The following is a 16,735-nucleotide window of genomic DNA, read 5'->3' on the forward strand; positions in this document are numbered from 1 at the left end:
GATTCGTCTCTTGTTTCGTCTGTTGGGTCGTTTTCCATCGATATAGCTGAGATTTCTTCTAGAGAGAGTTCTGTAGTTTTATCTTGATTTTTATTTGTCTGATGATCATAAGCTGAGGAATATTCATCAATTATTATGATGCCCGCCTGGTTTATTGATTGTAAGGAATGTTGATTGTTTTCTGATGCTTGTTCTTCGTGGGTGGTTAGGTTAAGCAGTTCCTCATCAATCGGTAACTGTGGAGGGATCATTTGCGGTATTTGAAGATGTGTCTGCGTTAGGGGGTCTTGGTCTCTCTGTGTACTGGTGGATGGTGGTATTGTACGGGTTGTGGTTTTGATCTTTGATGATTGAGGAGGTTGAGTTTTCTGATTTACAGTTCTTAGAAAGGCTTGCGAACCCGTTTGTCGTTTTTTGATATTTTTTTGTTGTGTGGGTTTTGTATCATTTGTTGTTTTTTCCTTTGTGAAAATCTGGAAGGGTTTGTTGGTTTCTCTGATAGAATGTTTGAGTTGATTGTCTCTGGCTTTTGGGTGGTGATGTTTTGGCCCGATTCTTTCGTTATCCGCTGTGTACCACTCAAGATTGTCTCCGTTGGATGTTGTGGTAGATTTGGAGGAGGAGGGCTCGAGGTTTGTTGGTCATTTGGTCTGTTCGATTGTTGCTGATTGTGTTCTTTGAGCATCTGTACTAGTTCTGCTGTAAGTTTTGTTTTCTCTTGGCGGTCGCCCCTTGCCATTTCTGCTAGTCTTTGTTGCCATCGATGTGTTTCCTCCGATTCAATTGTCAGACGGGATTCAACTGTCGAGACAAAATGTTTCATATGGATCTGTTTCGAGTGAATTAGCGCTAGGAGAGTTGCTTGATCCTTCATGGTGTCTATTATAGCTTTGTGTAATTTCAGCAAAGGAATCATTGATTGAGAAAGTGTTGCAATGAGCATATTTTGTAAGTCTAACATTGTTGTAGGAATCCTTTGATTTGCGTTTTCTTCAGAGTGATCATGATTGTGCGTTGTATTTGCGTTTTTTTGTTGAAGATTGCCTGGTTTTGGGTTCTTAGTTGTGGGCTCTGGGGTGTAATATGATTCGTCTGAGTCGTAGTTGAAACATGTTGAGGCCTTTTTCCCTTCATCAAGATCAGATTGCGGTTCTCTTTTCACCGGTTTGTTTTGAGTGTCATGGAGAAAGCACGGTGTTGATGTTAGTTGAATTTGATTTGCTTCTGTTATATTTCCGAATGTTTCTTTTCTTTTTTCTATGGTTGTCATTAGTGACTCAATTTCAGTAATGTCCATTGATAATCTTGCTACTTTAGTTCTTGATTTAAAGGTTGTACGATCCGCTGAGAGTGTGGATTTGACGGAGTTGTGGGTCTGAAGCCACGCAAGTCGTGCAAGTCTTGCTTTTTCTTTTTTCGTATGTTGAGATGTTGTTGGTACTGATGATCGGGTGTTTAAATCTTGTCCCAATTGGTGATGTGGGGTATCTTTGTCACCGTTGTGATTAGGTTTGTCTTTTGCTTTTTGTTTACTGATAGATTCATGTGGCATGACACTTGTTTCAGGAGCTTGTTCAGTTAGTGCGCTTGCTTGAATCTGTTCACCTGTCGATTTTATAGACTCTTTATTGTTGATCATGGAATTTGGCAGTTCATCTTGTGTCGAGTTACTAAGGAGGTTATGATTTGTATATCGCTCTTTTCTGTTAGGGTCGCCAGAAGGGTCGTCTTCTTGACTTCTTGAGTTACTGAGGAGATTATGATTTGTATATCGCTCTTTTCTGTTAGGGTCGCCAGAAGGGTCGTCTTCTTGACATTCAAATTGAGGTCGCGAGGTGCACAAGGGTGCCGCGGGTATAGCGTCTTGTTGGGTTTCAAAACATGAATTGTGGACTTGTGCTTTGATTTCTAGAGGTAGCAGCTCAGGTGAGTTGAGTTGGTGATTAACTGCTGTAATTTGTGTCGCAAGTGCTGGTCGGAGAGTTTCCTGAGTGGAGTTGTCATTTTCTGGCTTGTGTTCTATGATGGACTGAGATTCTTGTTTGGATTGAGGGTCCAGTGCCAAAGCTTTTTGGTTTCCTTTATGGATTGATGTTTTCTTAAAGGATTGCTCCATTGTTAGCTGTGATAAGTCTTGCTACATGGTACTAGCAGTCGCTAGTTTAGTTGTTTGTCTTGTTTTTGGACGTTGAATGGAGTGTTGTTTAGTGGTATGGATTGTTGTCATCGTTATTAAGTCACTGTGTGTTCGCCTAGGATCCAAGGAGCTTGTCCTTTCAGTTTCCTATGCGTTTTTACAGGTAAGGTTTTATTTCTGTAGAGTTTGGGTTCTGGTAGGCAAGCCCTTTCAGTCCTCTGATTACTGGTGTAGTCAGAGTGCTTTGGGCTCCAAGAATGGGTTCCTTTTGGTCTCCGAGCAGTAGTTTAGAGTAGAGTTTAGATGGTGTTACGTTCAGGATCCAAGGGTCGAACCCTTTCGGTCTCCTGTTCAGTGAAGAGAGCCAAGGATATGTTCCTTTCGGTCTTCTGCAGTAGTTGAAAGTACGGTTAAAATGTTGTACTATTCAGGATCCAAGGGACGGACCCTTTTGGTCTCCTGTTCAGTGAGAAGAGCCAAGGATGTGTTCCTTTCGGTCTCCTGTAGTAGTTGAAAATATTAAGATGTTGTACTGTTCAGGATCCAAGGAACGAACCCTTTCAGTCTCCTGGTCAGCGAGATGGGCCTACTATTCAGGATCCAAGGGACGAACCCTTTCGGTCTCCTGGTCAGCGAAAGGGGTGAAGGATGTTTCCTTTCGGTCTCCTGCAGTGGTTGAAAATGCAATTTAACTATTGTAGTATTCAGGATCCAAGGGGCGGGCCCTTTCAGTCTCCTGATCAGTGATAGTATCAAATTAATGAGCTCTATCCCAGTGTCCCATTTAGTCCATCATCGGGATTTAATATTCCCAGTTTGTTACAATGGTTAAAATTAAGCTGACGTTCAGTATCTAGGTAGGGAGTTATTTTTCTCTCTTTATTGTTGAAGAAAATGAAGATCTTCTTTTTGTGTTGGCATGTAGATCTGAGTTTTCTCTGTTTCCGGTCAACAGGATGAGACTTTTGGGTAGGTATCAGGGGGGAGAGGGTTGTTGGATGTTCGTGGTTTTGGATCGGGACTGTTATGTCCTTGGTGGGAGCGTTTTTCAGACTTGAGGCTGCAATACAGGGGTGGTCCAATGAGTTCCTTACAGCAGAGAGTCTTTTGTTATTTCTTTCCTTTTATTCCATAAAAAAGAAGTTTTTTTTTTCTTTTTTTAATTAAAAGAAGTTTATCTTAAAACGTTTTTGTGTCGATGTTGGCTGGAATTGTAGGTGGAAAGTCAGGTTCTGGTCCGTGGCAGTGAGGGGGGAGCGTGGGCTGATTGTCTGCTAGGGGCAGACATGTAGAAGCACGTAGAGGCAGTCGGGCTGTGGGCGTTGATGACCGCCGTTGAACGCCGAGCTGAAGCGCTAAGCCGACGCAGTGCTGGCGCGGGTTCGCTGTTTTCTTTGGAGCTTCACCAGCATGGAGTCAGACACAGGGAGTAGCCGTGAGGCTGTGGGCGCGCCAGGATTCCCCACACTGGAGCGCTGAACTCGTGCAGCGCGGGCAGACGCGGAAAGGGATCAGATGAACTGTCGAGAGGATGCGACAGAGCAGCAATGCTGCGGGCGCCAGAAGCGAGGAAGCTGAAGCGCCGTGCTGCGCCGGAGCCGCGCAGACAGAAGAGTCCGGATCCGCAGGCGGACAAACGCGGAAGGACTGCGGGCGCCAAGAACCAGCCGGCCGGAACGCCGGGTCAGTGGAGCACGGACAGAGGGGGGATGGAGTCCAGAGAGCCGAAAGCAATGTAGAAAATCCGCGAAGATCACAAGTAGTGAAGAGGGTGAGTGTGGGGGTCCGTGCCAATGTTGAATGTGAACGTAACTTCTGAAGGGGTGAAGAGAGATCAGAGAGGAGGGAGGGGAGAGAGAGGGGGCTTTGTGGGTTTTCTCGGAGTCCAGAAGGGGGAGTTACCCCCGAGGGGGGGGGGAGTGTCTTTCACCCAGGATTGTCGAAGAGTTGTAGCCAACAATGCAATACAATCAGCTAGTGATAAGAAGCAGTCAATCTGGAATCCAACGAGCCGGGAGGGAGGTATTGGGGGGCGCCCCTAAGCCTGCAGAGCCTAAAGACCAAAAGACTCTGCAGCAGACTCCACGGCTGCTCCGCGGCTTTCTGGGTATTTTAAAGGCACCAGTTGAAACAAAAAGAGGACAGGAAGCAGGTCCTCACAGATACAGGAGCAAAAACTGTAGAGTCTTCTCACAACCGCAACCAAAAGACTCTGCAGCAGACTCCGAGTGAAGCTATACTAAAGAGCTTCATAGGGTAAAATTCCTACAATCCTCTGGTCCCTAATTAATAATACCACTATTGGCCAGTCCCATTATTAGATTAACCCTATATCGGAAAGGAGGTGGATAAAATATTGTGTGGAATTGTATGTGCAGAGAATTAATCTTAGCCATCTAACAGCTTTCAAATGGGAATTGTGTTTTACTGTAGATATAATTGCAAATCTTATAAATAAGTTAAAAACATCTAACGCACCAGGACCTGATGACATTTCAAATATTATATTTAAAAGGGAAACCGAAAGTTTGAGCATTTATATTGACTGTTTTATTTAAACAAATTCTGCAACCAACCAGGGTCACTGCTTTTTGGTCGACTGCCAATATTGTCCCCAATATATAAGAAGGGAGACAAACTTGACCCAAGAAATTATCAACCAAATTATCAACCAATAGCTTTAATGGACATCTCTCAAACTATTGCTACCCTAAATTTAAAAGAAATTGAACTTTGGGCAGAGGAAGCAGGAAGATTATTAACATTTCAGACAAGCTTTAGGAGTAAGGTAAGGGCAGCGCTGGATGGATTTGTCTTAAGCTTCAAAGGCAGTTATGGTTAAATAATGCAACTCTTCGTTTATGTCGCCTTCATGGACCTGTCTGCTTCTTTTGAACATGTGTACCGAGATTGACTCTGGGAGAAACTGGCTTTGTGGAGGCTTCCAGCAGGCTTGTTAGCCATTTTAATAGAATATTCAAACAATTTCATAAACGCAAGACTTGATTCTAATGGACAGCTGTCTGAAATAATGGAGACATTCAAAGTATTAAGACAGGGGTGCGTTTTGGGTCCCTGTCTTTCCAATCTTTATATTTCTGACTTGGATATAGAGTTAGATAATGCAGATTCACATTCGCCGAGACTGGCCCATCTGTGTAGGATATGATAGGTTAGTTAAAACAAGCTTAATACCCAGAGGTTTCTAAGCGCAGACCCAGGGATCAAACCTGTGTTGCTCTGTGTCGTCTTGCTTCCAAGGCGAGCACGTTGCCCCTGAGCTATCCTCCCGAGAATAAAAATAAAATTGTTAGCTTATGCAGATAACATGGTTTTATTTAGTCATACTCCAATGTGTTTTGTGATGAATCTAGAAATGTCGTCACTGGATCTCTGGAGGGAAGCTTCTCCTACCTAGCCAGGCAAAGTTAGAAGCTACCCGACACTGACCCCGGGGGTCGTTACCTGGGGGAGGACCATGCAGTGGAAGACAAACTCCAGGGAGTCCAGAGAATATTAGATTCAAACAACCCCTCTGTGATAAATCCTAGTGGCACAGCCAAGGATTTATACCACACGCCTGTATGTCTTATTGTAATGTTGATGTTGAATTCCCAGGCTTTCCTCGCTAAAAGTATTATGCATATCTCCCCCCCTTTAACAGGACTGAGACAAGGAAGTGGGACGGAGTAATGAGAATGAGTAAACTCAGCAAACCAATGCTGCAGTCTAGTAGTTGGAAACTACAACGTGAGATTCAAGAGACACAGCTGAAGAACCAGCGAGAGACAGAGCTTGCCAAGGCCTCTGACTTGTTCGGGGTTCGAGAGACAGAGTGCAGAGTGCAGCTCGGAAGCTGAAGGAGACAGCATGGAGTGCCGTCAAGCCATGAGAAGTTTACTGCATCCATGTCACACGCAGCTGGCGCTGCCAGACACAAAGGAAAGCGTAGAGGGAATGAAGCGGCTCATGGAAGGCATTGCGGGTCAGTTGGTGACACACAGAGAAGACGGAGAAGTGCGACGAATGCGAAGATGCAGAGGAACACTGGTAAGCCCAGGGAAGGCACATGGGTTACTGGGGCGTTTCAGGGTGAATGTCGCATGCCAGCGTGAGAAATACAGACACAAACATTGTAAGACCCCCTAAGTGAAGGCAACAGAATTGAGAAGAATATTGCTAAGAGCCTAAGAAAGGGCCATATAAGTAATACAGATACAAATATTGCGAAATACTTAAGTGAAGGCAATAGAATTGAAACAAATATTACAAACAGCTTAAGAAGAGGCAATATAATTGTTACAGATACGAACACTGCACAAAGCCTAAGTGAAGGCCACAGAATTGGTAAGAACATTGGAAAAAGCCTAAGTGAAGGCTGTGGAACGAATTGAGACACCAACAGTGTTGAACGCCCAAGTAATGAGAATACAATAAACACAACGCTTGTAACAAAAGGGTCAATGACCCAGTTCTGACTGAAAAGAAAGCAAAGAAGCCCTGGCGGGATAGGGAACCAGGCACCCAGTGAGTCTGAGACTCGCACCCAAATGAGAGAAGAGTAACACTGTGACAGGAGAGTATACCAGAGGTGACAGGAGAAGGAAACAAGTGAACGAAGTAGAAGTGAGAAGAAACCAAAAGGTTAAGAACCCCACCTTCAAAGAATGAAGCAATAATCAAATGGGAAGGCCCATACCCCTTTGTAAGGATAAGATATAATACCCTGGCAGGAGAGTATGCAAGGGAGAGAGACGGACCAAAGCAAGAGACCACCACGGTCATATAAAAAGGCACAAGTCTTGCCCCCTGGAGTAATAAGGCAAACAAGAGCAAACCATAAAACAGTGAACACCCTGGCATGAGAGTAAACCAGACATAAGAAGATAAGCAAGTGAACATGAAGTTGAGAAATACATAACAAAAGTGGAAGATGCACCCTTTTTAAAGAGAAACAAAATCAAGAGAAAGAAAGAACAAAGATCTGAAATGAACTGTGACATTCAAGGGAAACAGGGGGAGGCAAACGAAATCCCTGGTTCATTTGAACAAGAAAGCGGACAAAAGAAATATTCAGGGAGAGAGTCACCTCCATGGGAAACATTGGAATCTTATTGACTTTACTGAAAGTGCTGCACAGATTGTGAGATACCAGAAGCGACATAAGGGAATGGAGAACCCCTTTGCCCTGGTGGAACATTAGTCCTTTTCCTTTCTGCACTTTAGAACTTTATGTTTGAAACTTCAAGAATAAGCTACACGTTTATAGCTCAGAGAAGTCCAATTTTTAACCTTGTATTTAGTTTAGCATGTAAGGGTCAGATTAGGATTTTGGACACAGAACAGAGGACACTTTATTCATTTAACATCCTCACACAGCAGTTCTTTACCTTTGTTGAGTCAGGGAAACCCCTCAGACTTGGGGACAGTTAGAATGTTCCCAACCCCTCTTATTATTTTTGTAATAAAAGTATCTGCTCAAAACCAAAAAACTTGATATTGTGGCCGACTCTTACTCTCCATTCCTTACAGTTTGGAAAGGCTAATTAACTCTTTCCAATTATTTATGGAGAAACATTAGATGATTAACCTTTTTAAGTCAAAGATCATCTATTTTTCGAATGGAAAAAGAATCTCGCTTTATTTGGCAAGTTAAAGGGGGAAACATTAGGATAGATTAGTTATTTCACGGATACACAATTCTATAACATCCTAATAATTAACTTATTTTTGAAAATGTACAAAGATTCTTTCACTTGCAGCCCAAATGAGACAAATTAACACCAAGTTTGGTAGATTTGCCTTAACGCCAGTAGTTGAGTATTATTTTTTTTTAATTATTCCTATAGTTGTTTACGGATCGGAAATTCTCCAACTTGATGGAGGAGACAAGTGGAGGAGATTAGAAGGAATTCCTTAGGGAAAGGTTCTGGTACTCCGAAACAGGGAAAGGTTCTGGTACTCCGAAACTGTGTGACTGCATCAGGGATTTGTTTTGAACTGGCTGTTGTACCTATGCAGGCAAGTGTCAGACGGAAAATGCATACCTTCTACTACAAGACACTGGCGCCTCCAAAAAATATTTTATATAGATCTAAACGAGGCTATCCATAACGGTTCAGTAAGACCACGTACAGCTTACTCTGTAAAAGGCAATCATTTGTTGAATGTTTTGTATGTCACACCTGATGAATTATTAAATAATCCTTTAGCCATAAAAGATTTGTGTACAACCAGAGAGGAAGTATTGAACTATGAATTATTCTCTGAAATAGCACGTTCTTCGAAGAAGCTTGCCCACATTCCTATTTATTTAGTGAAATGTACCAATGCTCTATGGAGAATGCTTTTATGCCGGGACGGTTGCTCGGTGGGTAGAGCACTAGCTGCTGCGATCTGTGTGTAATCTGCAGGTCACAGGTTTGAATTCCAGCAAGGCCAACTCAGCCTTTCATCCATTCTAAGTCGACAAAGGGTGACATTGTATGTAAATATGTTCTATGTAAAGTGCTTTGGCGGAAGCGCTATATAAATTACACATTATTTTTATTATGAGACTTTCAATCTACTCGCTTACCCACTCAAGAGATTCTTGGAATAACATGGGCAATTTGATCCTATCATAAAAAAATAGCAGGTTCTGTAATAAAATCAAAACATTGAAACATCAATTATTTTGTATGGCTTTACTGAAACAATGGCTACCACATTTTAGAAAACTTGTCATTTTCATCATCTGAAGGTTTCTGGATACATTTATATTCTGGAACACAATTATCCTACGCCATGGTGGTTGGCGGACTTACCGCCCCATTCTGACCTTGGCGGGGCGGTAAGTCCCCAATCCCCATTTACCCTTCCCCATTCCCATTTTTGCCCCATAGGGCATAATGGGAGTGGGGAAGGCGTTAATTACGCCACAGTAAATTACGGTGGCGTAATTAACTCCATGGTCCCTTAGCGCCATGGATTTTAACACCTGCTAAAAGCAGGTGTTAAATCCGCCATGGCGCTAAGGGACCTCGTATTCAGGCGGTAAGGGTCGGCGCTGTTTACGGCGCCGTAAACCCCTTACCGCCTGGGTCGTAATGAAGCCCAATGACTGAGATAGCCCTGCCCGAAACTAGTATGAATGCAGTGTGTAGTGCTAAATGGCAGAGTGCTTGTCCGAATCCACATTCTGTGTTGTGAGTGTCTGGAGAAGAATGGCCTGAATGCACTGTGCGCCTGATTGGCTGCCTGACTGCCTAAATGCAATTCTGAGTGATTGGTTGCCTGAGTGTGACCCAGCAGAGTGAATGGGAGATCAACAGTTTATCTGGGGGGCTCTCACTGCTAGAAATCGTTCAGAAGCTGACGTCGAAACGGTTGCTTAACTTTGAAGCCCATTGGAAGAAGAAGAACTGCTGCTGCTGTCCTTCGCTAATCTGAAAGCTGGTGTGCCTTCAAGGAACTGATCCAAGAGAGGACCTGTTTAGGAGACCTCTTCCCGGGCTATGAGGGACCATCGTGCACCAGCTGATCTTTGCCAAAGCTCCCTGGTAGACAGACCTACGAAAGGCTGCCGACTGGAGAAAGTGACCATCAAGGAGAACTAAGAGAAGCACCGGACTGCCATCGCCGACTGGAGACGCAGTGCTCCCTTTGCTTAAGAACATTTTGATCCAAGGACGTCCTTGTTCATCATCGTCGACCGCTTTCATCCTGCCGGAGAAAGTCAAGGACGCCAATGATAGAAGAATCCGCTGGTGGGATTCCTGCCACCCGAAGACCTCAGACACTGACGAAGCTACTGAAGCCAGCTGTGGTCACGTCCCATTCGCCGACGCCAGACGCCAACGACTCGACGTCCTTGCTGGGCCAAAATTCTTCAGTGACTTTGCAGCAACGAACACTCGTCTTTGAGGCACACCGCACGCCTCTTCTTCACAGGACGTTCACAAGCTTTCGTCAACGAGCACCGCAAAGATCGAAGCTGCTCCCTCTATGACAACGTTCGCCTCTTTCTTCACCTAATCTCGACGACCCGTGGCTCCTGCCTTGAAGGGAGTGTGCTCAAGAAAGGCCTGTCGACGACTCACCAAAAAACTCTATGAAACCAGGTACATTGGGGCAGTATAACTTTTATAGAAGGAGATAATACTCTAATTGAAAATACATGGAGTGGGCTTGTAGTGCAACTTAATTTCCAGGTTGCCCAGGTGGGGGGATGCTCATACAGAACTGTGCCTGACGGTAGGGGCTCAGTATTCTGCCAATTGTCTAACCAACTTTGCTTCCTCTTAAGTCTATGGTTGATATTGTTTTGCTGTGTTGATTTGTATGCTATTTGAACTGAGTACAGTTGATGCATTTTAATGGAATCAGAGTAACAGTGGTACCACCTAGAACTGTACATATTTACTATTTTAGAATTGTCGGAGCACAAAGTGTGTTATTGTGATTGTGTATATAACGTGAACCTTATTTATATAAAGACGGTTTTCACTAACAGTGTGTGGATATTCCTTTGTGGATGCTTGGGGACTACACTGTACTTAAGAACCAGCCTGCATCACCTCCTGAGAAGCTAGGCCTTGATTGCTCGCCACGTTTTACCAATATAGAGAATCTTGGCTGAGGTCTTCTGTGCCTCTCCTCTACCATATAGAGAGCAGGAGTACAGACACCCCACTCCAGTATTTACAAATATCCTTTCAACTAAAGTTTTTTCAGTGAATAGATATGTGGTGTACATACATATCTGTATATATGTATACATTGCTTTATACCATTAACAAAAAAGACAGCAAGTTAAAAATGTCCATACAAACTGGCCATTAAAAATGAACGGAAAGCTGCATCACATATTTACAAATGAACATTTTCTTTCATCAGCTGATAATTGTACATGAGACATCCATTTAAAAAATATACTGAGAATGACTGTCTCCTAAAAGATGCAAAGCTATACTCGGTGGTAAATTAGGTATCAATAGGTTAGTCTTAATTACTATGTTGTCTACACGTAGAAACCGTATTTTTTTTTCTTCATTCCGCTAAGATTTTAGCTCACAAATGTATCTGGACAGAGGATGTGTACACAGTTTTGTATAACCGAAAAGGTCCATTTTTAATCAGATTTATCTTTAGAAATGTGAATTTGGTCATGTGATGCAATGATCAAACTTGTACTAATGATGTCTACATACAAACATGGATGTACTTAATTATCAAAATTATATTAACTTTTACTTACATTTCGGTTTCTTTATTTTGATTTTGTATTTTCATGTACTCATTCTCCAGTCCTAAATATGTAAAACCATATCTATGAGAAGAAAAGAAGAAACAAAACATTCTTAGTTGATCTGGAGATAAAAAAAACATCCTCTGCATCTAATGTCTGACAGTTGAATGGCCCATCCAAGCCCCGCAGTTTATTCCCTCCACTAATTACCTTCATGCACAGTCAAAATAGCTACATGTGTGGCAGGAACTCAAAGACTCTTCCAACAAATTTGCACCAGAGATGTGCAGAGATGATCCAAACAATGTGCGTCACATTGGTTGGCTTTGGTTTCTTGTCTAAGGTGAGCAGACCTTAGAAAAGAACCCGACATTTCACTGTGAGATGTCAACCGGACACCATATTTTCCTGAGATTTTATTCCAAAAAGGAATGCATGCTTGTTGTTTTAGTTGACCTCATTACATGTTCACCTGTACAACTGACACCAACGGTTCGTAAAAGGAAAGCCAAGCGTTGGAAAATAGTTTTCCGTGGGATATGAAACCAGCTACTGATCTACCACCCACCCAACCTCCCTTCAACGGGTCACTGCTGTACTTCAACCCTGTGCTCCAATTCACTATCGCATACTAGCAACCCACCATTAACAAGGGAATGAGGAACTTTTTCCTTCAATGACCCTTCTTACCCAAAGGAGAACATTTAATTTTACTAGTTAAGTAGATACCCTTAGACAAAGGAAGTGAAGAATGACTTTCCCTAACTGGAAATGCAGGAGCATTCTTATTGGAATGGCCTCACACAGGGAGCCTTCTACAAATGCACATTAATTTCTGGGCTTTCTACTTGCAAACTCTTTTAAAATACTCCCATGGGGACACCTCCAGAACTCATAGCAACAATGGCTTAAACGGTTATTAAACTTTCATCTATCTGCTTTGATTTTTTTTAATTCTTTTTACACCGAGAAATGTTCACAATTTTTTTCCTTGCAACAACTTAACATTAGGTGGTCAAACAACCACTATTGACAGGACACACAGCGTTCTCACAGTATGAAGCACACAACCCCCTCACACAAAAGTACAACCAAAAATACCAGCATCACCTGCTCCCCTACTCCCATCTCTATTCCCCCTCTTGTCCCCTTTCCCTCTCTCTTGCCCTCCATCCCCCCTGCCCCTTCCGACATCCTGTCTCCTCCGCCTATTATTGCCATGCCCACAGCCCCTCTGGTACACTCTAGAATATTGCTGCTCCCCACTGCATGCTAACCATCTCACCCACACCTTATTGTGCTTGTGCAAGCATCCTCTGTTTTTTTACACAAGCGTCCTAAAGCCCTTACATCTATCCATCCCTTCCCACATATGTATTGATGGACTGCTCTCCACTAACCATTGCATTAGTATGTCTCTTTTGGCCAGCGCCAAAGCTAAACTAACCACAGACCTTTCATAGGCTGTGAGAGAAGTGTCCACCCACCAGACTCCCAAAAGAAACATCACCTGATCCATGGTCAATTCGTCATTGACCAAGGTGTTAATTACATCCAATCTTTCTCCCCAGTAAGCCCTTATCTTAGGGCAAGAGCAGATCATGTGATAGTGTGTCCCCACTCCAGTCTTACATTCAGGGCACGTGTCATTTTCCCTTTTTACCATTCTATGCAATACCTGTGTGGTGAAATACACCCAATGCAGAATCTTATTTTGGTTCGTTTCAGTCTTGAGTCTTGGCCGCCCCCAGGGCGCAATCTCAGGCCCCCCTCCTCCAAAGGGCTGAGGTTGTCCTCCAACCTGCCCCTTAGCTTAGCTAGTGATTTTGCTAGCTATCCATCTGTATGCCGTGTAAATTAGTTTGGCCACCAGATTTTTCGGTCATGATCAGTTTCAAGAAAGGGGAGTCCTGTGATAGAGCAGGTACCTCCCTCAGTTGGCTTCTGAGAGTGTGTGGTAGTTGTAACTATTGGAACATTGTCGATGGCACGCCGTAGGCGTTTCTCTAATCCTGAAATTGTTTATCGCCTTCCATGTTCATTACATCCGCCCTGTTCGTATCCCTTTCCCAGTCCACACCCTGTGCCACTGGACTTCTTTGAGTTTGGGGATGAGCATGCAGCCCAACAGGGCTTGGTTCATTGGTAGCTTTTTCCTGTCTGTAGTTTTCTCCATTAACATGCCAGACCTTAACCACCTGCTTCCCAGTCTGAGGAAAATTTCCTGGGCATCTATTGCTATAATGAACCTGGCTGGGGGGTCCATGAACCCATCCTGCTTCTTTCCAGTCTAATAGCCGGGTTATCCTCCCCCAAAAAGAATCAGACATTCTACGCCACCAGTTGTATGGCCCAAAAACAGGTGCGCAGGTTTGGAAGATTCAACACACCTTCCCAGACAGAATTTGTGAACAAGTACAAAGCTATCCTGGGGTTATCCATCTCCTCTATCCGGAATCCCGTAGGGAGTGGCTTGCCCCTTAGCTTACTTGTGACTTTGCTGTAGTGTTAGCTATCCATCTATAGACATTTGGGAAAGCTTTCATTTTAAACAGTGCAACCTTGCCCAAGACTGACTGGGAGAGATTCGCACTTTCAACATCCCTGAGGAAAGCTACGACCAACCGGGTCCCAGTTCAATCGAAAGAAAGCAAGCTGAGATCTCTTGACTGTAACTCCCAAGCATTTAAATGGTTCCTCGGTAGGCTCCAGCACCCCATCCCGTCTTGGTCCCTTGTGAGTATGTAGTATATGGATTTCCCCCAATAAACTTGTATAATAATAATAATTGGCAAACTTGTGAAGCAGTTCACCCGCCCTCAGCACTAAGGTCTCTGGATTACTCACATAGAAAAGAATGTCATCCGCAAACAGAGATATTTTGTCTACATGGCCACCGGCCATTTCACGCCCCAGAATGACCTTTGCCTCTCATCGCTTCTTCCAAAGGTCCTATCATGAGTGCAATAGGAGCAGGGAACGAGGACAGCCTTGTCTCGTGCTCGGTTGCCGAGGAAAGCGATCCGATCAATGTCCATTCACCCTAATCCTCACTATTGGGGATTCGAAAAGAAGCCTTACCCAGGTAATAAATGGAAGCCTATCATTGTCAGTACCGCCCAGAGTCGGGTGCAGTCGGTGGAGTCAAATGCTTTCTGTGATCCTAGAGACAAAGTTGCATTATTTCAACAAGGCAACCAGTCAGCTGAGGTAATTACACCAAACAGCCAGCGTATCTTAAGTACAGTTGATCTATCCAGCATGAACCCGTTCCGGTCTCTAGGAACGAGATGAGGGAGAATTGTAAGCAACCTATTGGCCAATGCCTTCGCCAAGACTTTAACTTCCCCATTCAGCACAGAGATTGGTAGGTAGGTTTCACAAGGTATCTTTATGGACTTCATTGATTCACGGTGCGTCAACCTTTCTCATGGTGGCTCTGAATCATGCTGTTCCCATCTTCATCTTGTATCCAGGGTTGCAACATTATGTGTTACTGCCGACTTCTGCAATTGTATTCGCTCTCCCCTCTTGCTACTCCACTCTTTTTGACTGCTTACTCTATGTTCTCTCCTCCTCTCCCTTCTCCCTTATCCTATCTCCTCACCTCCTCCCCTCCTCTCCTTACTTTCTTCTATGCACTTACCCTATCAGAATTGTCCCTGGACCTAGTGTGATAGCAACCTTGTCTGTCTCCTCCCTTTACTTGTTGTTTTTTTCCTCCCCTCACTCCCTTCCAGCACCATCTGAAATGTCATCAGGCCTAGTACGATAGTCGCTTATTTTGTTCCTCCCCTCCCTTTCTGCACCCCTCTCCCTCACCTTTTGTTTTCTCCGGCTCTACCAGAAAGTTTGTCAGGCCTAGTACGGTAGTTGCCTGTCTGTTTCCATTTCCTTCCCACTCTCCTCCTCCCTTCCTTATCCATGTGTTAGCTCTTGCACTATCTGAAATGTCGTCAGGCCGAGTACGATAGTTAATTTCACATCTTTACTGTTCATGGCCTGTAAGAATGTAATTGTATTTTCCTTTGATCCCTCCCTTGCCTTTTAGCACTTTGAAACACATTGGGCCTCATCGCGAGTTGGGCGGTATCCCCGCAGGTAATAGCGTTACCATCAAACCCCCTGGCGCTATTAGCACCAGATCACGGGTTTGGCGGAACAGTAAGTCCCCATTCCCCATTGGGCCCATTCAGGAATTTCCCATTCCCCATTGTGCCCAATGGTGAATTCTCAGCGCTACTACCGCCGGCGGTATTAGTGCTGAAAATGGGCAAAATCACAGCAGATTTGCTCCCAGCTCAGAACTGGGGGTAAATCCTGCCAAACAAGGTATTTGGCAGACCCTTAAATGCGGCGTTAATAGCGTTACTGCCGCATTTAAGGGTTACCGCCAAACTGGTGATGAGGCAGATGGTCTATAGGCATTATATAAATAAACTAGCATATCATATCATAGATCTCGACATTTCCTTTAAGCATAACTGTGATGACAGACTATGAGGTCTGGAGATAGCCTCCCCTCTTCTCTACTTCCCCGAAACAGGGCCATCAAGTGGCTGTTGGTCTTCTACCCTAGTATCCTTCTGAGCTCTAAGGGGAGGCCATTAGGACCCTGGAGTCTTGCCCGTTTGTAATTGCATATACTTCTATCAATTCTGGACAGAGTTAAGTCAGCCTCTGGTGCCTCCTTCTGTCCTGAAGATAGCCGCTTTAGTGGGAAAGCATCCAAGTAAGACCGTATTCCTGCCTCGTCCCCTCCTGACATTGCAGAATATCGTTTTGCAAAGAATGCTGAAAAAGTGTCTGCAATTTCCTGGTCATCTAACCGCAAACATTCCCAACGCATCTCTAATCCCTGAGACCCATCGGCCGCCCTCCACCTGACTAGCAATCCAGGCCAAAAGTCTCCTACCTTTGTCCCCCGGCTCATAGAACCACCCTTTACTTAAACAAATCTAGTGTTTTGCCTCGTCTAGCATTATCGCCCTCAAACTGTCCTGGGCCATCCGCAGTTTTCTGTGTCACTTTTCTGAGCTATTCTCAACACGTTCTTCTTCTAACTGTTTCACCCTATCCTCCACCTTACTTTGTTCACAAAACGTTTCCCTTTGTCTCCCACAGGGTCACTGCACTATCCGCTGTTCCTCATTCTCCCTAAAACAGTTGTCTGTGACCTCCCCAAGCCTGAAAACAACAAATTATATGCGTTTAGACGCCACATTCCCCGAGTTTTTTTCTTGCCTGTGTCCCATTCCATCAGTAAACGGGGAGTGATCTGAGATGTGTGAATGTTGTCCCTGGTGGTGAAGACATAGTCGATTCGAGACAGCAACCTATGGGACCCCGAGTGGAAAGAGAAGCAATTC

At 44.1% G+C, this 16,735-nt stretch overlaps 1 protein-coding gene across 3 annotated transcripts in view; it reads right to left on the minus strand.

Annotated features, from left to right (window-relative positions):
• ATP11C (ATPase phospholipid transporting 11C) overlaps positions 1–16,735 on the minus strand; it is a 1,508,462-nt gene that overhangs the window by 668,900 nt on the left and 822,827 nt on the right. For all 3 annotated transcript variants that reach the window (XM_069612799.1, XM_069612797.1, XM_069612798.1), the window contains exon 15: positions 11,376–11,447. In XM_069612799.1, the coding sequence (XP_069468900.1) occupies positions 11,376–11,447 (72 nt within the window). The remainder of the gene's footprint in view (positions 1–11,375; positions 11,448–16,735) is intronic.

The sequence above is a fragment of the Ambystoma mexicanum genome, chromosome 5p, assembly GCF_040938575.1.
Source record: "Ambystoma mexicanum isolate Mex_15411 chromosome 5p, UKY_AmexF1_1, whole genome shotgun sequence".
NCBI lineage: Eukaryota > Metazoa > Chordata > Amphibia > Caudata > Ambystomatidae > Ambystoma > Ambystoma mexicanum.